Source organism: Zosterops lateralis (assembly GCF_965231275.1).
Source record: "Zosterops lateralis genome assembly, chromosome: 5".
NCBI classification, from domain to species: domain Eukaryota; kingdom Metazoa; phylum Chordata; class Aves; order Passeriformes; family Zosteropidae; genus Zosterops; species Zosterops lateralis.
The window spans coordinates 31,283,036-31,305,751 of NC_139766.1; the positions used below are offsets into that span (position 1 = coordinate 31,283,036).

Sequence of the window (22,716 nt, forward strand, 5' to 3'; positions counted from 1 at the left end):
ACACTGCTGAAATTAATCACTCATGTCAACAAAGTAGATGTGGATCTAATCAACATAATTGAAATTGATGGTACTAAAAATTGCTGGCTAATATATAACTTTACCTAGCATAGATGACTTTTGACCACATCTGCACTTTCATACGTAGGTTACTGCTGCAGAATTTTCTGAATTGAAGTCCCAGAAAGCAATAAATTTAGATAAGGTGAAATTGGCAACACATAACTGATCAAACACTTCGCCCAGTACATCACAGAATCACAGAATGATTTGGGTTAGCAGAGACCTTAAAGAGCATCCAGTTCCAATTCCCCACCATGGACAGGGACATCTACTAGACCAGGTTGCTCAGAGCCCCATCCAGCCTGGCCTTGAGCACTTCCAGTGATGGGGTGTCCACAACTTCCCTGGGCATCTTGTGCCAGTACTCACTACCTTCAGAGTGAAGAAAATTACTAAAGAAATCCTCCATTAGCACTTTATTTACATGCATGCTCTGAATTTAAGTAATTCCCTCAGTTTTTTCAGAATTTTGAGGTTTTCCACCAAGAGTGGGATAATTGTTCATGCCTGTTTTTCAAGAGCTCTAAAAAACATCATTTGACCACATCAGACTAATAACTATTAATCATGATTCTCAAGGAGTAAAGATTTTTATATTACTTTTGACTCTTTCATTATGCATGCAGTCTTCTCATGCAGTTTTGATTTGCATATTGTCACTTTTTCATTTTTGTTTTAGAATGCAAAACAGTTTCAGCAAAATGAGAATTTTTATTTTCAAAAATTAATCATGGATTAATGACATCAGATTTCTAAGACAATATATTTAAAGTGTCCCCTCAGTGAGTGTGTGCACTACAAGTGGTGTTTATTGACTGAATAATCATCAGATTTATTTTACTCTGATTTACTGTCTTCCCATTTTTCTTCATCTTTTCTAAGAGACATGGGAAGTTTCTTGTCAAAAGAGGGATGTAATTACTAGGAAAGAGTATGCTTTGAAAAAGTAGGGAGGACAAAATAATAAATACCTCTCCCTTATTGTCCCAGGCTAAGGATTCAAGGATGGAAGCGAAATGAAATCTGCAAGTGCAGAAATTAAATGTTAGGGTGAAACTGCCTCAGAACTGAAGAGAAATTCTGTGGCTGAGCTTGAGGATTGTGACTAAGTCAGACAAACAAACTGGATTTCTCAGCAAGAGGATGGGATGTGTAGGGAGAGATAACACAAATACTAAAAAAAGCTGCAAGATTATTAAGTGTTAGATAAGCTCAAGCCCACACAAATATCTTGACATGAGGATGCAAAACCAGCAGATGAAATGAATACAATCAGCCCTGAACAGGACGTGTGAGGAATCCCAAGACACAGGTCATGGTACCTGGAACAAGCTGGACCAAGTGACACAGTGATGTAGTGCTGACCACTGACTTCAATATTTTACAGCCTCCCATCCCCACTCAAGATTTTTCCTGAGCAGATACAGGAAACAAGACATGTCTTACATGTTCTGAATAATATTAACTATCTCAATAAAGCAGGTATCCTGGTTGCAGTTTCAAAAAAAATAGCAAGTTCTTCCTCTGAAGGCAGAATTGCCCTCTCACGCCTCATTGCCTCTGAAATATATATTCAGGTACAGGAGTAATAGAGACAGCATTTTTATTCCCTGGATATATTGTACATTTTCCACACAGAGGAAACATTTCTCAGAGCTGTTACTTGTCTCTTTGAAGAGGGCTGTATTGAAAACACAAAAGTGTTTTTTGATTACTGAACAATACTAAATGTGTTCAATTCTTTCTAAAGAACCTCTGATGTGTCACTTGTTTAGTCTTTGAGGAAAACATCACATTTGGTGATTTTGAGATCCCTGAGAAGATTAAGTAACCTTTGTTGAACTTGTGATTTATTTTGTGACTAGATTTGATATTGACACAACTCTTAACTACCTGAGGAGTTACTAATACTAATATGAGGAAGCCTAGTGCATCACACAGAAAGGGAATTAAAAAGTTACAGCAGAAACTGTCACCAAATCCATTTTTATTAGTGAAACAAAAAGAGTAGAAAATAAAAATAAATTAGATAAAATATGAAATAACCAGTTGAAGAAGTAAAGAAAATTAATATAAAGAGCTGCTGAGCAGTACACAATTTCCAGCTCAGAAAAATTACTTACTTGGCCTTTCTAACCTCTATTTCTTCATAAACACTCTCTTCTTCTAGAATTTGAGTTTAGAAATTGCTCACAGTGGCATGTCACCTGGAGGATTTAGTGGATGTTTTGTAATTTTCATAGGCAAATGGGGAAGGTAAATCACTGTCATTAACCCTATTATAATCTACAAACTGTATCCAAGACTACCCTGGGAATACTAGGGGGACATCTCTATGTGTGTGTGGAGGGGGGGCAGGGGGAGAAGGGGGTGTGTGCAAACAGAAACAAACAAGTGAAAATCCCCCAAAGCCAGAAGTTGTTATTTGTAGACTCAAGCCTGAAAAGGTTTCTGGAAACACTGCAGACAAGGCAAACTGTTTAAAAAGCTCTTCCTTGATTTGCTGATGATACTCTAATTGAAAAAAAATGGCTCAGCACATATTTGCTGAATAAAAAAATTAAAAGCAACTATGTTGCTGATGCGCTTTTTTTTTTTTTTTTTTTTTTTTTTTGTGGTGAGAGGCTATAGTAACAAAACCATTCAATAGTTAGTTCAGCATCTGAGGATTTCAATTCAGATTAAATCTTTGTATTTTTAGCCATCTATTCTAATTGTAAATGATTCCACATTTCTTAAAGGGCCCATTGTGAAGTGCTCCTTAGCATTACATCATGGAATTGTGTCATCACCATTTCAATAAAGCTTTATTCCACTGATTTCAGTTCATTAATAACAGCCTAAAACTAGAATATTGACTACACACAACAATCCTATGCTTCTCTATTTTAAGCACTTAAATCTCTTCCAATCCCCCAGAGTCAGCAGCCCACCCTACCCCACCCTCGGCTCATTCTCATCTAGCTTCATATCAAAGACTACCAGTTTCAAGACTATCAATTTCATTTTTCCCATTCATTTCAACCATTTCCATTAACTTCCTGATGCATTTTCTGAGGCTGTATGCATTTTTCTGCTTTTCTACACTTGGTAAGAACTGCACTGGCTGGATTTTAATACTTAAGCTTTATTACAGTCAATTCCTTTTGTAGTTCCTTTCCAGTTCAGTGATTTCGATTCAAGACATGCTCCCTCTATTCCCCATATTTAAACAAAAGGAAAGCCAAAGAAAACATTCACTCAGACTGACAAAAGAGTCATATGAAAGAATACAAGGAGATATTGAAAGGTTTTAAAGTTGCTGCCAAGGAGGAAAAAAAACAACAACACATCACAGCAGAATATTCAAAGGTGAATATAAAAATATATGACAAGAAAGTGAATGTTATTTCTATTTTAAACCATTCTGTATGCTCTCTTAAAGGAGTATGCTATTTCCCTGACTGTAATAGATTACTGTATAGAAAAAAAATACAAATCAAATTTAAATGTTAAGTAGACAGGCTGAATTTGGTCAGCACAGTGAGAACACCAGAGAAATGGGTGACCTGGAATTGGTGCGGATTTCTGAATTTGCTTAATAAAAAAGCACTGTAACAGCATATGAAAACAGGCTACAGCCTTGCAAGAAAAGAATACCAGCTAACAATCTGAATGTGCAGATACCTTCAGGCTTTTGGTAGGGCTTTTATTTTATTGCAGGAGTATTTAAACCTCTCTAGTTAATGCAAATGAATAGTATCTGCCAAGAACTGTGGAACTGTGCTTAGAGGGCAGGGCAGAAGAGTGACATGTTGTCATGACACTATAAAATGCTAGTGCATGGAAATCCTTATTCTTAACATTTTAAATGCAGACTTGAAAGAAGCAGAAGGCAGCCACAAATAATAGGACAGTTCTGTTTCCTTGGTGCACACATGTAATCCAGAGTGCCCTCTCTCCAGCAGCCTTGCTTGTTACTGGACTGCTCACATTGTGGAACAATACATGTCAATCAGCTCTCAAAAGCAGTTGCTGGGGACCAATATCCTGAAGAATCACAGGAAAAAGAAATGGGCATGGCAAAGAAATAGACCAGAAGAAAGTCTGAGGTAAGCAACCTCACTCTATACATAGCAAGATAGGTCTCTTAGTGTGATCTACCACTAGATGCACTGATTTAGAGGTCTTGGAGGCACTGAAGACAAAGATGAGTATTAACTCACTTCACTTTCAGCTCCCCAACTTCAAAATTAGTTCCAAATTAATCCTTAAAATCAAAATTATGAGGTAGAATGTTTAAAATAGTCAATTACAATATACAGCATTTCACTTCTCTACCCTAAAATACAGACAAGCTGAGATTAGTTACCTTTTCTTCTTGCAAAGTTTCAAGGATAATTTTCTAATCATCCTGGAGACTGCTTTAACAATTATATAATATGCCATTCTGCAGTAAGAAGATACTATTTCTTCCTTTTGAGGCCATTTGATTTTTGGAGGAGAAGAGAGTATTAATGCAGAAAAGTGTCCTAGGATGTAGTTTTATTTCTAAATGAAATTCCCTGTCCCAGCCATGTGGTGAATGGCATCTCACCTTAGAAATCCCAAAGCCAGAAGCAAAAGCAGACTGTGTTGCCCAAGAATTGTCATAACAGCGCTCTCTGAATACAAAAATTGTGCTCAAAGGCAGTGCTGAATGAAGAATTAAAGAGCTGGCACATTTCCCATCAATCTCTTACATCATCTGCCCAAACCCATGGAGAGGATGCGATTTACAGAGTTGTTTTATGACTTATAACGTGGGTAGGAGATGCCACAGATTGCAGCTAAGAAAAAAACATTGAAATAAAAGACTTGTCAGAGAAAGAAAGCTGCACATCACAAAATAAAACATGGCAAAATTTCAGCACTCTGAATCACTCCTCTAAAAGACAGAAGGAACAGCCACTTTTTTTTTGTAGTGCAGCATCACAACCAATGGTCTGATGTAACGAAGAGTAGATGCCTCCTGCCACGGGATGAGCTGCAACAAACCTGCTGCCACAGCAGTTTAACTGTTAAGTAGGTGGAATTGCCCCATAGGTGTATCAGCAAGATTTGTGTACTGAGCAACAGCTGTTAAGGCAGGTTTATGGGGAAAGCTATGACTGTGTCAGTGTGCTCGGAGAGCAGCCCAAGAGACTTGCAAATGTAATGGTGAAAATGTCTCCGAGCACCACAGTGGAGAGGAACTGTGGGTTTCCTTTCTTTCCTGGAGTGCTCAAGAACCATCAGCATCATAACTGTTCTTCAGCATAACAGGGGAATTACGAAGGTCTCAAAATAGTAAGGAACGGCACCAGACAGAATCTGCACCCACTTAATTTAATGCTAAGCGTTCAAATGAGCAGCTGCTCCTACTCTCTGCACTACTGCTCACCACAGAAACACACTGCCAGTTGGCTTACCTCATTTTTTTCTACCTCAGTTCTAAGATAGTTTCAGCTTTTCACTACAGAAATACCTATTGTGTTTGAGTAGAATAGAGTCTGCATTTATATATTTCATGCAACTCTGGGGCTTCTCTGAAGGAGAGAAGGGCACCAAAAGGGTGATAAAGGATATCAGAAGCTGCTGCTTCAGGCAGGCACCACAACTAACTTACCTTCCTGTTCCAGTACAGCCCTCCAAGGCCTTCCTCCCTTATCTGTATTCAAGTCAGCCCCTTCCAAGATATCTTATCTGCCATCAGCCTCCACAGCTATTTCCTCAGATGGAAGAAAACCACACCATACCATGATGAAAACTTCCCCAGAAGGAGACAAATATTATGCCTTCTGCCCTCCCTCCATTCTGTGCCAGGCACCCACACCAGGATGCTCTCAGTACTTGCCCCTGTTACGGACCATCTCAGTCTCATCTGCAGTCTCCATTCTTTTACTCAGAGAACCAGCTGAATTGCTGATTTCTTCTCATGTTTTCTCTATTTCCATCTATCTTTTCAGATGGCGGTGCTCCCTCAACTCATCTAATGTCCTTGCTGTGTAGTTTTAAGAGCTTCTCCACAGGAAAGGCAAACCAGGAGCCAAGGCAAACCTGAGCCAAGGCAGTGCCCACACCAACCAGACCAGTCTCACAAGACCTAAGAGCAGCAAGCAGAGCCAGATGCTGACAGACTCAACTGAGAGCCTTAGAGAGGACAAAGCAAAGACTCAGGCCTAGCACTCATCCAGAGAGGCCAGTTTGCGTCAACAGGACCAAAACCAAGACTACATCTGTTCAAGACCAGCCAGGAAGCCTGACTGTAGACAGAACGAGCAACAGGAACATCCCAAACATAACCCAAGCAAAACCAAATCAGGACTCTTTCATGACAGGTCAGACAAGTTCAGTGTTTCTTCATGTAATAAGATCTCTGCAAACATTGCTCATTACAGCAAAGTCAACTGTGGTTTAAATTCCTATAATATGGGGTGGCTGGCCCAAGTGATTTGCTTGTTCTTGTGCCTTGATCTTATCTTATGCTGCTTTCATGTAAGGTATCATTTAACTTCACTCAGTTGTACTTTAAAAATGCATATGTAGAAAAAGTGTAGAAAATGTGAGGGTAGAGAGACCAGCCTGAGGGGATGTAACAAACAATACCAAACTGCCTCTAAGATACTGACTCTGAATGTTAATCAGTGTGAAGAAGCCTGATGTTGTTATATCTGCTCCTCTGCAGTTTTCCCAGCTTGCTTGTTTTGGGTGGCATCTTAGTCTCTAACTTTTCCAGAATGTGAGTAAACGCATGCAAAACCTTAAAGAGCAGCATTTTCTAGTATGAGGCATCTCTGTCAAGGTGAGAGGAGGAAAGAAGGTTGTCTTACTCCCTGGTGGGGAATTCTTGCTGGTGCCTGACCCACATCCTGATGTCCATCTCCCACTCTGCAGGAGACAAATCCAACTCACAGAGCAGCAGCACAAGGCTTCTCAATGTATCATGGCCCTTGCTGGTGCTTGGGTCACCCTTAGCTCTCATGAAGGGTTTTCTGGCAGCATGTCTTCAGTCCCCTTTTCAAGAAGCATCCCCTTCCCTAAGCATGGCTGGAAGCCTCAGTTCAGAGTACGCCCTTATCACAAGACTACAATGGGATAGATGGAGTGTTATCTCCATTCCCCTGTGGGTCTAAATTGTAAATATGTCACTGGACATCCCAGGAATGAGACAAATAACAGCAGTTCCTTCATGGACAAGATTCCTTCTCTTTGAAGCAAAATTCTGGGCTGATCCTCACCATTGCTCTACCTTCTGGTTAAAAATACCTGACCTTGTGAAACTTCACAGCTCTCCCTGGGCAGCCAGCCCCTCCCTCTCCAGTGAAACACCCGTGGAGATCTACTGAGGACCAGGCAGTTCTGCCTGTTTCCACGTGTGGCTGCCCTTGATCTGATATCCCCCTGATACTGGCTCCTCCTATTTTTAATCTTCTCCCACAGCTTGATAACCTACTTGTTATGCACCTCCACGGACACATGCACTAACCTGCCGGGGGGGATGGAGGGCGGGGGCTGGCGGTGGGGGGATGTGGATGTGGATGTGGATGGGGATGTGGATGGGGATGTGGATGTGGATGGGGATGTGGATGGGGATGTGGATGGGGATAGGGATGTGGATGTGGATGGGGATGTGGATGTGGATGTGGATGGGGATAGGGATGTGGATGGGGATGTGGATGGGGATGTGGATGTGGATGTGGATGTGGATGGGGATAGGGATGTGGATGGGGATGTGGATGTGGATGGGGATGTGGATGTGGATGTGGATGGGGATGTGGATGGGGATGTGGATGGGGATGTGGATGTGGATGGGGATGTGGATGGGGATGGGGATGGGGATGGGGATGTGGATGGGGATGTGGATGTCAGAGCGGGCTCAGCACCACCCCCTGCCCAGGAGCTGCGGCACCGCGCCGAGGGGTTCCTCCTGCAACCTCCTCTTGTAGTGCGGGCTGCTGCTCTCCATCCCCAGTGATGGATGGGCTTTGCTCTTCTCGAGAAGCACTTGAAAGGAATGCTCTGTAGTGCATCTATCCGAGCCTGCCGTTTATCGGGGTGGCGGGAAAACCCGCTGCCGGCATATTGAGCATTGATTAAGTCAGTAAGTGATGAAATAAGTCAGCACTTCCCGCACAAAGCAGCGGTCTCGTTGAGCAGCGGGAGGCTGGGTGGCGGCGCTCCCCGCCCCGCTGCCCGCGGTGCTGTAAGGAAACCGTGGGTGAACGGGGAGCTCGGGGTTTCCCCGGCGCTGAGCCGTGCGGGCCGGGACTGCGGCGCTGCCGGGGCGGGGGAGCCTCTACCGCCTCCATGGCCCCCGCCCTGCCCGTCCGCGCCCCTCCGCTCCCGCCGCGCCCTGTCTCACCGCCGCCTTACGTAACTGCGGGTCGCGACCGTGCCTTTGGTTATCCCTCCCCTCGGGCCGGACACAGCGCCGTAACCCGGGCGGGGGGCGCGGGCTGCCCGATGAGCCCCTCCCGCCCCGCAGCGCCAGGAGCAGCCCCGAGCTCCCGATCCCCGCTCGCCCCCCCGGCCGCGGCACCCCCTGAGCCCCGGGCGGGATGGCGCTGGGTGCTGTCCCTGGCCCGCACCCCGTGAGCCCCGGGCGGGATGGCGCTGGGTGCCGTCCCTGGCCCGCACCGCGCCCCGGCCCCGCGCTCTGCCATCCGCACCCACAGCCCTTTATCCTGAATGGGAGAGCGATTCCCACGCCCAGTTTGCCCAGAGGTTTTCAACAGCCCTGTGCCATGCAAGCGAGAAGATTCAGTCAGAGGAAAGTGCCTATTTGTTCATTTATTTATTTATTTCCCAGAGCGCCCACCGCACGCCAGGGTGAAGGGGGGATACCCCATTCAGTCAGCTGGGCTCTCCTCAAGGCTGGGCAGCGGCTCCCCGTTCCCTCCTCTCTCTGAGGCGTGCGCTGCTGTGGGAGAACAGGGAGCCAGAGCTCATGGGGCTGGTAGGGGTGGCACAGGGCATCCCCGCCACCCTTCCCTCCGTGCTCCCTGCGCGGATGGCCGCGCTGCCCGGGCTGCGGGGGAGGCAGGGGGGGAGGGGCCGCGGGGGCGGTGCGTGTCCCCCCCGCCGCCCCCCGGCTGCGGCGGCACGTGGTGCTCCCGGGACGCGGGTCCTCAGACGCCCCCCAGCCCGCCCAGCCAGCCTCCTTCGCCAGGAGCTTTTTATAGCAGCCCCGACCCGCTCCCCGATGGGAGGTTTCTCGCCGCGCTCACGTTACCGTACGGGTGCGATGTTAAATAAAGGAGGGGGAGGAGGAGGGGAAGGGAGTTCGGCGGGCGCCTAATTAAGAGCCGGCGTTAACCGGGAGGGCTAAAAATAGCGCCGAGCGCCTCAAACCACCCAACCGCAGGCAGCAAGCCCCGTCGGTGCCTGGCGCGCCTCCGCCAGTGAATGGAGCGGGCGGTGAATGGAGCGGCGGGAGCATGAATGGGGCCGGCCGCGCGGTGAATGGCGCGGGGCGCCGCGGGGGGGCGCTGTGGCGCCGCGCGGCAGCAGCTGGAGCGCGGGCCGTGCACGTGCCGGCGCGGGGGCGGGCGGTGTCACCTGGCGGCAGCGGTGGCGGCGGGCGGGGCGGGGCGGCGGCGCGCCCGGGCTATAAGAGTGTCCCGCCCGGCACACGCACACTTCGGGGAAACTTCCCGCCCGGAGCGCCCGCGCCGCCGCCATGGGAGGCGCGCCCGCTCCCGCCGGCCCCGCTCCGCCCTAGGGCGGGCAGCGCCGCTCCCGCCCCGACCCGAGCTGCCCCCGCTCCGCCCGTGCCCGGCCGTGCCCCGGGAGGCGGCGGCAGGATGAGAGTGAACGAGAGCGAGCTGAACAGCTCCGTCCTCCCGCGGGACCCGCCGGCCGAGGGCGCCCCGCGCCGCCAGCCCTGGGTGACCTCCACTTTGGCTGCCATCCTCATCTTCACCATCGCCGTGGACCTGCTGGGCAACCTCCTGGTCATCCTCTCCGTGTACCGCAACAAGAAGCTGCGAAACGCGGGTAAGGGGCGGCGGGGAGGCCCGGGGGCGCCGCCCGGGCTGGGCTGGGCTAGGCTGGGGGGGGCCCGCGGTCCGGGGTGCAGCTCTGTGGGCTCCTGGTCTGCCCGGGAAACTTTCCCCGAGCGCCCAACTCCGGGCTCGGGCACTCTGCTCCATCCCCAGCTGGCGGGTATGGGCTGTGACAGATGCTGAGAGCTCCGTCTTTCCTGCCGAGTCGGTAATCGAGCGGGAAAAGGGTATTTTTAGCTCCCGCCACTGAATCCTGGTGTTATTTTTAGCTCTCGGCAGATCCCACCTAGCAAAAGAGAATGACAAGTAAGTCGTATTTAAGAATGAAATTTAGACACGGTACCGGGGATGCTGCCTTGGCACACGGTGTGTGCCTGTGCATGCTGGATGCTGTTCTTCTGATTGATTTTCTTTGAGTTACAGAAATGTCTCCAGTAACAAATTCTATGGTTGGAGCTTCAAATCAAGTGAATACGAAGTTATAAACATTGCAGGATCCAGACAATTCCCTCCCCCCGCCTTTGTTCGCCTCCTACTTGCTGTCTAGGTCTTTGGGGAATGGAAAACATCTAACAGAAAACAGCTTTAGGCACTTAAAAAATTCTCTACTTTTGACAGGGTAGAATCTGTGCTGGTCTATTGAGTAAATCCCTCTTAGCTCATGGATTATTGGTCAGACAGGCAGGAACTTCTTCAGATTCATTCTGCTTTATCATGTCAGACCAGCTGCTGTGCACGTGTACCAAATCTGTGCACTCCAAACCCTGTGCATCTTTCATTGAAAAAAATACAGGGGCATGGGAAAAGAGCTCTACTGGTAATGAAGGCAGAATTTCACTCCATGACAACTGAGAAGCTGCTTTTATTTTTTTCATAACTGGGCTGTTGGGGTCTTCATTACTACAGCATGAAGTTCATTAGTTAGTGGTTTAAAATTCATCTGAGGGGGAGCTTGAGCCTGGGCTTTGTTCTGAGCTAGCCTAAGAAAGGTGTCTAGTGTTGGACTCTGGCAAACAGTGGAATGGTCATTTTTCTAAGGTCAAGTCAGGTAATTCAGGTGGATTGTCTGCTTCGGTTTCATTCAGCCATAGTGGAATTCCACACACAAGATCAAAATGAAGAGTAACAGATTTTAATTTTTTCCTCCCTACAGTTTCCAGTGATGTAAATTCTAAAAGCTGCATTATCTTCCTGCTTTCATTGAGAGAAATTTCATTCACTGGAGCTGGCAGGGTAACACGTGCAATAGCATGTAATGACAGGAGACTCCAGCTCCAGAGCTCCAAGTGAGCACTTGGCTACCCTTGTTCCCTGGAAGATTTTTACATGGAGGGGGAAGGGGTTGAGACAGGCATATTGCTTGGGTTACTCTAGGGGAATGAGTGGTATTCTCTTCCTCCTTAATTAATAAACCTATGCTTTAGCACTTCTGTGGGTAGTTCATGATATGGACAAGTCTGGTAAAGTCTGAAATAAATGTGATATCTGTATTCTGGAGACATAACTGAATCCTTGGGCTCTATGTGTGTGCATACTCTCTGCTGTAGATATCATGTAATCCCACCTGAATCTCAACACGTGCTCACTTGCTCACTCTTACTGCATTTCTTGTTCTTGCCTTTTCTGTCATAGTGACTGTTAAGAGCTGCAATAATCTGGCAACAGCTAGGAGACTAGAGCATTCTTCTGAACATAAATTTTGAGACTGGAACACGAACTAGATACTGCTTGACCCTCTGAAATTAAAGATTAATTAAAACAAGTAGATACTTGGTACAACGTGGTAAAATACTTTATAGTCTAAATTTAGGAGAAGAATAGGAGCAAGCTTTTAAGGTTTTTAAGTTTGGGGATTTTTTTTCTTTAAAGTATGAGGATGGTTTAGTAAATGGATTAAAGGAATCTTTGGAAGTAACATAAGTTTTAAAATCCTGCAAAAGCCTGTGCCTCGGCATGACTCTATTTTTGTGAGCACCACTACTAAATGGGACCTTCAATTAGGAAGGGGTTACTCAGGCAAATAAATTCGTAACAGGGAATAAGTATTTAGAAGACCCTGGCCTAATATTTCTAAGTTTGAAGACTAAAGTCTCCCAAATCTTGTTTATCCTAATTCAGATTATTCAGAAAGAGATTACATTGAAAATAATCTGATTTATACATACAACTAATTTGTAACTTGGTAATGCCAAAGGCAATTATGACTTTTTACAGAAATGTAATAAGAACGAAACTTCTACTTTTGCAACAACTTATATTAATTAAATCTTGCTGGCACACTTATTGAGGAAAAAGGACACAGGATGAAAGTTCCACTGGAAAAAGGTCAGGGAGGAACAGAAGATGCCTCCTGAAGAAAATGTATCTCACTGAAGATTTTCTTCCCTCTTTGCAAGAGAGGACTAACAGAAATAAGGATTATTTAACCCTTTCACAAAAAAGGTGGATTTGGTGGGGGAAAACATCTTGCATCTCTGTCCTACTCTCTATCATGTACATATCTATTGGAAGATACTACAAATTGAACCTGTGGACTTACAATTTAAAAAGTGCATTGGGGAATAGTAGGAAGGCCTAGAAAAACCTTCTCAACAAGTGGTGTAACCTTCCTGACAGTCAGAAGGTTAGTAAAAGACACAGATCAAAGCAGAGGAGTCAGTAACTCAAAGAAGTTTGTCTCAGCAAGCGAGGAGTGTCTGATACTACAGACTCCTTCATAGGCACAAGCATGGCTTCAATAGATGCTCTTCTAGACACAGAAGCTGATGATGCAACTGGTAGGATCCTCTTTTATTTAATGTACTTGACTTATAATAAGTTTCATAGTTCTGGTCTGTTATTTCTTTTATGATGGCTTGTCATCTAAGAGGTGCCTGACACCAATTCAGTCCTGATGGGAACAGCTGCGATTTAAAGCTGACCTACACAAAGACTGAACTTGGTTTATGATATCTGTAATCTTTTAACTTTGAAACAAAGTTCAAGGGAAACATTCAAGGCATAAGGATTTTAATGACTGTATCTTGGTAGCAGCTTGGTAGCATATTCATGCAGGTTGAACTTTGAGCTGATGTGCCTTCTTTAATAACTAATTTTTTTAAAAAAATGAGAATAGATCATTTTTTTAAAAAAGTTTTGTGTAAATCCTTGTCTCATTTACCATTATAAATATTAATAGATTAGAAATAAGATAATTCAGCAGATCCACCCTGGGAAGATGCAATAACTAGCCTTAGGGAAGGTGTATTAAAAACCTGTTAATACTTTTAACAAGTGGAATTTTTACTTGAAACTTTCAACGTTGAATCAGAGCAGCTCAGAAAACTGAGGACATCATTTAAGTGATTTATGTAATACGACAAACAAATTTGGTGATTGCTGGTATCCTTATGCCTTTGTTGTTACCCACACCAAGAAAAAAAAATGCATCAAGAACAAGGTGAGGGAGCAGTTCTAAGTCTTTGACTATGGAGATTAGTTTTCTGGTAGTGACATTAAAATGTCAGCACATGCCTGTTCTCTTGGTGACAGGTAGATTTGGGTACTCAGTGATTGCAGGACTGGACCATTCTTAAGGTCAATGAAGAAAGTTTTCTTGAATAATATTGCACCTCTTGCTCTTCTTTCTCTTTCTTTTGGAACTGTTCTCTTGGCCCGGCGGGTTGCTTTTTTTTCTGGGCGCTTCCTGTGCTGGGGTCCAGAGGTTCTCTGACTACCCCCTCCAGCTGAGTCCAGTGTGGGAAGGGAGCCTCCAGCAGGCAAGAAGGGAGGCCCAGCAGTCTCACCCTCACTCCTGTGTGCCTGTTCTGTCTGCTAACACTTGGCGTGGGTTGGGATAATCCAGGGACTGGTGCCAGGCTGGTAACTGGCACCTACCAAAGCAGGGCAGAAAGCTGCATTCACCCGCTTCTCACTGATCTCTGTTCTGTGCTAGGCGTTTTTGGGGTTTTGTACTTTTTTACCAGTTTTCCACCTCCTTTGCACAGAAGTTTTGTTGCTAAAACTTTGTTACTAGTGAAAAGGGCATAGGGGAAGTTTGACATTGCTGAGGCCCCAGGGCTCTGGGCAACAAGATACAGTTAATTTCATTCACTAGGACTGCACACATGCTTAAACTTACCAATGTGTGGTAACTTCTGAATGAGATGGCAATGACAAAGGGAAAAAACCCCCAATGTTTGTATGCTCAATCTGCCTCACCTGCTTTCGATCCCAAAAGTTCTGTGAGGACAGCTCTGTGACTGCCCAAAAGAATATTATGAACTTAAGGGTAATCTCTCTAAAATCTCTTAAGATCCGTGAAGTCACTCTTGAAAGGACTAAGTAACACAGCAATTTATAATTTTTTTTAAATTATTATTCTTTGCTGAAAAGCACAGCCATTGCAGAATTAGGGTTGGGAATCTTTCAGTAAGAATTTAATTTTGGAGGCTTTTCAAACTGGCCCTGGGTTTTGATTTAAGCAGTGTAAGAATCTAGTTGAAGAGTGCTCCTCTCTTAATGCATTTTCTATAATAAAAAATTTAAAAATAAGGATGGAGCTATCTTTTGATAACCAGATTGGAGATATCATCAGCCTTTTCAGAAAAATGACTGTTCTTGATGATGTTTTGTTTTTAGTTTTAAAATTACAATTTTAAATGCGCTAGTAAAGATTTTATCTAATACATGAAACTCCTGTTATGGATTGAGACTAATGAAATCATTCTTTTTGTCACAGGTGAACCTTGGACTTCATTTTGTGCCCTGAGAGACTATTGGTAGCTCGACAAATACTTGACTCAAGGAAGAGAACTTAGAAGATCAAGTTCTAGCACAAATTCAGGGTTCTGATAAAACTGAGATGTTGATGGCAATGAACATTTTTTCAGAAATTAATAACTTCCAGTATTAAAAATGGTAAGCTGTTTGGGAGAAGGGAAGGTGTCTAGAGGAGATGCTGAATGTTGCCAATTGTTGAACAGAACCGAGCATAAAATAGTTTCAATAAAGTTGTTCTTCAGACTGGTTTTGATTGAATAATTTACTGAATCAAAGATTTGCTTCAAAGACTTGTTTAAATGGTGCTGTGCTGTTAGTGACCCAAAGGTAAAGGTGAGTATTTCAAATAATCAATAATTTATTCTTACTAATGTGTCTGTCAAGCTCAGTTATTTATTCTTTTTGCAAGATTCTGTGTTTTGAAGTTTTTAGAGAAATTTCTTTTTCTAGTTAGCTGCTGCCAGTGGGCAATTATACTCTACTATTCTCTACTATTAACTGTCTCTTTTAGATTTTTTTGAGAAGATTTCCCTATTCTCATAAAGTGTTTTTTTCATCTTTAATTTTTTCATTAGCAATATCTGATTTGCTTCTGCTTTTATCTCTTTCCTATTTCTTTTCATGCCTTTCCACTTTTCTTTCATAACATATAGATACTTGTCTTTCCACCAGTCAGACATCATCAGCAAGTCCAGATTAGTGACAGAAAATGCTACCAAGAGTAGACATGCAGTGCTGGTGTGGCAATGTCTCTTCTGTTTTTCCGGGGAGACTTGCTTTCCTAGGGCAGTAAAAACTTTCCAGTGTCAATTCAATGCTATGCATCACAGTTTAGTTTTGCAATGTCAATAAGAACTTGTCCCTCTTGCTGTTGGCAGTTTTTCTCCTAGTCACATCTCTGAGCTGCCTTAAATACCACATTTCTGCTCCTGAGGAACAATTACATATCTCTGTTTCAGGAGGACAGGAGTTACTAAGAATTCCTCTGGATAACAGAACATGAGTTGTTAACACAGCAAACAAGGTTTGCTTCTTGAATGAACAAATAAACATGTATTTAATGTGTGTAGTAGTTAAGTAATGCTTGGGATTATAATGCAAATGCTGCTACTAAACAAATCCAAAGTTCTTTCCAAATCTAGCCCTCCTGAAGTTGCAGGTGGACGGGTGGGATAATCAAGGTTTCTGCCTTAAATGACAGAAAAGAAATCTGAATAACTTAATTTGCATATTTCATCCATTCTTAAAAAGTAAATAACTTCATCAGTGCCCTTAAATTCAGATGACAAGCATGCTGCAAGCTTCTTAATACTCTTGCTTTTTTTTTTTCCAAGTACAGCAGCAACTGAAATTAATCAGTGAAGGTATTTCGATAATGACTTCTATAGCTTTTGAAGTAGTTTTGTGGTAATAACTGACCACTATGTGTAAAAAGTTTCATGTCCTATACTTTGTTTTAATGAGGAGGAAAACTTTTTCCCTTCCTTGGAGAAACACCTAACATCAGAAGTAAAAAATTTCAATTTGTGCTTTGCATTTTATACATTTCCTAATACAGTACCAGGTTGTATAGTTAGATATGCTTTTTAAAGAATAGATATTAGACTACTGGTGTTCATAAAAATGCAGGTATTGGTTATATCAGAGAATCCTATGCTTGAGCTGGGGACTTAAACTTGGTTGTTTGGGTTTTGGGCAGGGTGGTGGGTTGGGTTTTCTGGATGGAGGAGGACTCATCTTTTCCATTGCTAGAATTCCAAGAGAGTCCTTCAGTGCTTCATTTGGACTCTCCACTCTATCCTGAGAAACAATGTTCTCTAAAATGGGAGAAAATAGAAGCAGCTGATTTTAAACAGTTATATGTGTGACCAAGCACTGAAATTCTCTAGTCAAACACAGATTAAGCAGCTGGAAGGGTTTCAGATTAATTATATTTTTCAGTTAATACCTTTGAAATGACTGTTCAGCTACCTTTGTGTAAGTTGGACTGGACATGTAGCTTTTTCATTTAGGCCTACAGAAGCCTCATTCAGCATGATGTGTACATGATATTCTATATGTGGTGCTGAAATATAAGGTCTATTTATATCATATCACCATGGGGTTGTTTGGTTTTTTGGGGGTTTGTTTTTGACTGCAGATGCGAGATTAGCAAAACTGATTTGTCTTCAAGGAGATGTTACCAAGCAGAGGTGGTTTGTCCCTGTGCTGACAGAGGTCAGCTCCATGCTTGATATTGAGGTCAATGTGACTTCTTTTTTAGTCAGCTGTTTCAGCTGCACCAAGTATAAGCCTATTGAGGTTATGGTGCAGCTGCCAGGGCTTTGTTACGTAGCCAGACAAAGTGGCCAACTGTGGAGATGAACCAAAGTGGTGAGTGGGCATGAGTACAGGGATCAGCTTTGAAAATTGATATCCAGTCACACCATGCAGAAGTTTCATCAGATCTTTGCATTCTGGGAAAAAACTTTGAATTTTTTTTTCTTTTCCCCAGTAGTGACTACAGGTTTCAATTTCTTTCTGTTTTCCAGGATGACTGATGAACAGTTTTCTAGTCCTTAGTCTACCTTGATTTTTAAGGACACATTCATCTCCCTGTCTGTATTTGGGAGACAAAAGTATTTCCATTTTCACAGGTGAGAGTCCAGTACAGCTAGGGTGTGACATCTTTGTTAGGAATACTTTGAAAATATGGGATTTGCATATTATGAAGAATCAAAGTTTGCATAAAGGAAAATTAGTAATTTACTTCAGTTTTTTCTTTTTGGATGAAGAATTAATGGTCTTTAATGTTTGTGTATTTTACATTAATATGCCCTGTCTTAATTACAGTAATTATTAACATCAAAGATGTCTCCAGATTATCTCTGACAGTATAATGCTGAGGTCTGACTTCTGTAATTTGATTATTGAAATGTGCTGCAATTAACATGCAGGTTCACATAATTTTAATCTATTTTTTGAAACCTAGGTTCTTCCCCACATTCCCATCATTCCATATTACATCTCTGAACCTTCCCTGAATCTGTCACAGAATTAGCTCTCACTTAGAACATAGGATTCAATGGGACCTTTTCGATCATCAAATGCAACTTTCAGGTGTTGTAGGTGTTCATAGAAATCCTCTTGGAATCACCTTGCTCCAACTGAAGAAGAGTGTTGATACTTTGGAAGGTGGCTCAGTGAGGTTTTGAATGCTGCATTCCTTGAAGTGTTCAAGGCCTGTCTGGATGATACTTTGAGCAACCTGGTGCAGTGGAAACTGTCCCTCCTCATAGCAGGGGGTTAGAACTAGATGATCTTTAAAGTCCCTTCCAACCCAACCCACTCTATGATTCTTATTGCCTAAATGTATTTTCTGTCAGTTTATATGCTTTTGCTGTTGTACCAATATTACATAGCGATGCTATTCCTGTAATGAGAATAAAAGTATCACCTCTTGGCTGTTGCTTTGCTAGTCAAAGAAAGGTTGATACCAAGTTCTGTTAGTCTTTCTACAAAATAACCTTTCCCCTTTGCAAGAGAGCTGCACCTCCAGGAGTATGCCTGATCTCGGGATATAACTTCCCTAAAAGTGCAATCCTGGTTTTACTGAAATCAATAGCAAATCTCTTACCAAGGTCAGTGTCTGTCTCACTTCACTTTTTATGTCTGCAATACTTGCCTTTGAGTAAGAAGGCTGCTATACTGCTTATAGCCTTAAATCCAAAGTGTGGTAAGCAGAGAAATCTTCCATAACTGGAGTTGGAATAGGATTTTTGTTGGGTCACTGATAGTGTTGTAATAAAGTTGAATACAGGTAAGGGTTGTGAGTGCATGACCTATATATCCTGAGGTGGGTACATTGCAGGAAGACACTTAGAATTTCATGTATAGTAGGTATGCAAGATATTAAGTCTGAAAATTGACGCTTCAAGGACATGCTTGGGAATAACGAAAAGACAAGAGGCCACCCACCAATGATTACTACTGGCATGGTGTCCTTTGTAGGGTTACAAATGGGAATTGTTACTTAGATCAAAGAGCAGTTGTACTAGAGTTGTCTGGTCAGATCACACAAGTATATTCTTGATATATTTGTCCTCTTCTATTTTCTAGGAACTCATTTTTCTTTATGTTCATTAATCAGAGTAAATTGGGGCTTTGCTGCTGTAGCCTCACTGTACGGATGAGTAGTTCTGTTGTGGATTATGTCACCATATATTCCTTTGGGAATTTCTCAGTCCAGCTGTCTGTGACCACTAATTTTTTAGTTGTCTTTTGTTGTTTTTTTTTTTTTTTCCCCCTTGTCTGAAGAACTGTACTGTTGAGAATCTCTGCAGTGCTTATAAACCCATCTTATTATCTGTTCCTCATGAGGTCACACATTCCAACACCTGTTGCTAAGGATTTTCATAGCATTGGCTGTGTCTTGTCTTGGGTATGTACAGAACCACATTTATATTAAAGAATATGTAAATCCTACTGGGTTTTACCATGTTGAACAAGTTATTCAATCCAAAGTTTGCTTAATTTTGCATAGTTTGGGTTCATAAATTTACAGATATAAATACATTTAGACACATTTCTTGTAATTTGGTGTTTTTTGCAGAAAGGACCTTTTCATTTAACTTTTTTTTTTCCTACTGCAACATCTGCTGGCACATTGGAACTCATATTTTTGTGCATTGCTTGTGGATATATACATTCCAGAAATTTCAGTCTCTCATACACAGAACAATATTTGGCATCCCTGAGGGAGAGAGGACAGTAATCTTTGCCTTTCTTCCAGCTAGACACAGGTACTGGCTTTAGTTCTTAGCATAAATTACAAGAATTTTGGTGGTTTTGTAATTCATGGTTATTGAGGCAGCTTTCATGGGAATGTTTGTATTGGGGAGTGTCATGTAAACGTAATCTTTGTTGGCCAAGCTCATTCCAACTGTTCTGGATGCAAACTTTCAAGACTATAGAGTTAACAAAGTAATCCTCATAAAGCTTAGTATAAGAGCTTTTCATCTCCTCTGTATACTGGTAAGTATGGAGAAGACAGCAATTTGTGTCTTAGCATATATTAAATATCTAATGTAGAACTCAAAATGCAGTCAGATTTTCTTGCTCTTGCAGCAAAGGTTTTTGAACAATTTTTTGGCAAATGGGCATTTTGTGTTTTCACATACAAATTTGTGTACATAGTATTGTTTTTTCTGATTCCTTTTTCTCTAGCCCATCCAGTGCATCCCACTGGTGCAGTGCCTGATAATATTGTCAACCATGAACATTTTGTTGGCTGGTGGGAAATGGCCTTGATTTCCTTAATTTTTGTGGCATAACACTGGTCTCCTTTGTAGACAATCTCCAAAAAATATTTTGTATTTACCCACTTTTGTTCAATTACTTCTGCATGTTTCTGTGAATTTGTTGTGCTTCCACTCATCATACATTTTTACATTTTCTTTGGTTGATCCGTACCCATTGGGTATTATTCTGAGGATGGTGTGAAGATGACCACTCCTGTGTTGAAGAACAACTTTGCACTAGTCTTGCTGAATTGTTTGCTGCTGAATTTTTTGGTTTGTTTTTCTTTTTTTCTTTCCCCTACACTTCTCCACTGAGTGCAGATGTCATGTTTTTTTCTGAAAGGCTCTTATTTTAGAGCCTTTAAGAAGTTATTGAAGCCTATATTCAGTTATTGACTCAGGTCTCTCCCTCATGGTCTGCTTTACACGTTCTGTCAAAACTGGTATTTATACACTCTGTAAAAATAGAATTCTGAGATGCTGCACTATTCTTAGGGGGATTAGGAATACTAACATTTTAAATGAAGTGCTTTTTTTTGTATTTATTCCCAGTAAGAATTTTTAATGCATAATTTGTGACAATCTACGGGAGATTATACAGTTGTTCAGAGCTTGCACTTGTACCTTTTTAACGCCACTTTCAGCTATTGTTATCTGCAACATGACCTAAAGATGTGACTGAATCTTACAAACATGGGCATGCAGAAGTATGAATGGAAAAAATGAGGTATACAAGATAAGTTTAAGTAACCCAGTGGGCGTAGAATTTGCAATCTGCTTGTTATTGATGCTTGTTTTGTACTGGGATATCCCATCTGTCACAAGAGTGATGCATCTTTTCATTGCAAGCTTTTTTCATTGCTGGTGGGTGTTTTTGTTTTCCTTTCCTCAAGCTATTGCAGTGGCAGGACTTTGCTGCCAGAATGCTTCCTGGGGTAAAGCTGCCTGAGCACATTTTTCTAGTGCAGACATAACTATCACCAAAGCAGTGAATTGATTTCGAAGATCCTTTGCTTCTATTTAGACATTCATATTATCTCCTGTCCCCATGTTTACAAAGAAAACTTTCTTGATCAAATTCAAATTTCACTGAGATTTCACCTGTTTCTGTCTTTTGTATTGCTGATCATTCATTGTGAAGACTGAAGCATGCTTGCTTACTTTACTCAAAAACAAGAAACTTGCTTGTCTTGCAAATAAATCTCCAAATCATGAATTTGCTTGTTGTTTTTTGGTCTACTCTTTTATACAGGTATTCTAATGAAGTAAATGAAGTTTTCAGTAATAACATTACGAGGCAGCTCGGTATGTTTCATTTAAGCTAATACCTATTCTGAAGACATATTTACCAGCATTAAAGGTTTTATTTTGTTTGAACATCTCTACATACTCATTTGGTAAGTGCAAATGCAGTATGTGATCAAATACTTTTTTATAGAAACACAAAATGTTGACTACACAAGAAATAAGTGACTGTCTAATGATCATCTGTAAAGTAAAATTTTGTCTTCGTTGTTCAGAAATTCTGAGCCTATACTGAGGTAAGAAAAGAGTCATATGAGCTAACAAATTAGGAATATGATGTAACTGGAAAAATTAGATTAGTATCTCAGCTATAGTAGAGCACTCATTAATCGTAAACCCAACTTTCCTAGGTGTAATTATTGTGTTGGTTATTAGAAGTAAGGTACTACTCTGTGCATGTGTACCCGTATGACTGCTTGGGGCTGGAGTCTCTTTTAACAGAGCCCGCTCTCAGGATTAAAAACCCCACCCCATAGCCAGTGATTACAGCTGCAGGAATTACAGTGCTCTTGGTGAACAGAAACAACCTCACTGCAAACTTTTGTTCATTTGAGGTGATTTCAGTCCACAGGATGTCACTCAGCTAGCAGCCTCAAAATGGTGCTGTTCTTTCTTGCTTTCTTTAATTCCTCTTGCTTCTGGAAAAGAAATTGGATCCTTTGGAGTCTGGAATATTTCAGGACAAGTTTTTGGCTGTTAGCATCATTTGATAAGCATGGTTGATAATATCGATGTAGTTGATAAGTTCCTTAACTTATTTGCCCTGAACTTAATTATTCAACTTAGTTTTTAGCTCCACCTTGGAATTCTTCTCAGCCACCCTGCAGAACAGTACATCTACTCAAGGATACCTCTGCACTATCTGTGAAATGGATGTGCATGGAACTAGATGCCATCATAAACCTTGTTACAAAGAGGCTTTCCAGAAGGGTCTTCTCTTTTGTTCATGACATCTTGCTTCCACCAGGTTTCTGATCATCTTAGATTGCACTGTTAAGGGAATGCATTTGATTCAGTTTTTGTACCTGATCATTATCTGACAGGGATAATGAAACATTTTGTTGCTCGTAAGTAAAACAAAACAGCATGTTATCCAGCATGCCCTAAAGGTCTATATAATACATACAAGTAGGCATAGTTAATTTTGTCTTTTTTTTTCTTGCCCTTTTTTTCTCTGGAGTGTTAAGCAGCTTTAGGTTGTTTTCCATATCTCAATAATTGGCAGTAGTCTCTCCAATGCTGTTATTTTTGCTCCTTTGGAGGAGCAGACTTAAAAAATCTTCTATTGAAGTTCTAACGAAAGG

At 42.3% G+C, this 22,716-nt stretch overlaps 1 protein-coding gene across 1 annotated transcript in view; it reads left to right on the forward strand.

Annotated features, from left to right (window-relative positions):
• Positions 1-9,866: 9,866 nt before the first annotated feature.
• Positions 9,867-22,716, forward strand: part of MTNR1A (melatonin receptor 1A) — a gene marked incomplete at both ends in the record, with an annotated part of 52,198 nt that continues 39,348 nt past the window's right edge. The window contains one exon of the mRNA XM_083861065.1: positions 9,867-10,059. Within this exon, the coding sequence (XP_083717191.1) occupies positions 9,867-10,059 (193 nt within the window). The remainder of the gene's footprint in view (positions 10,060-22,716) is intronic.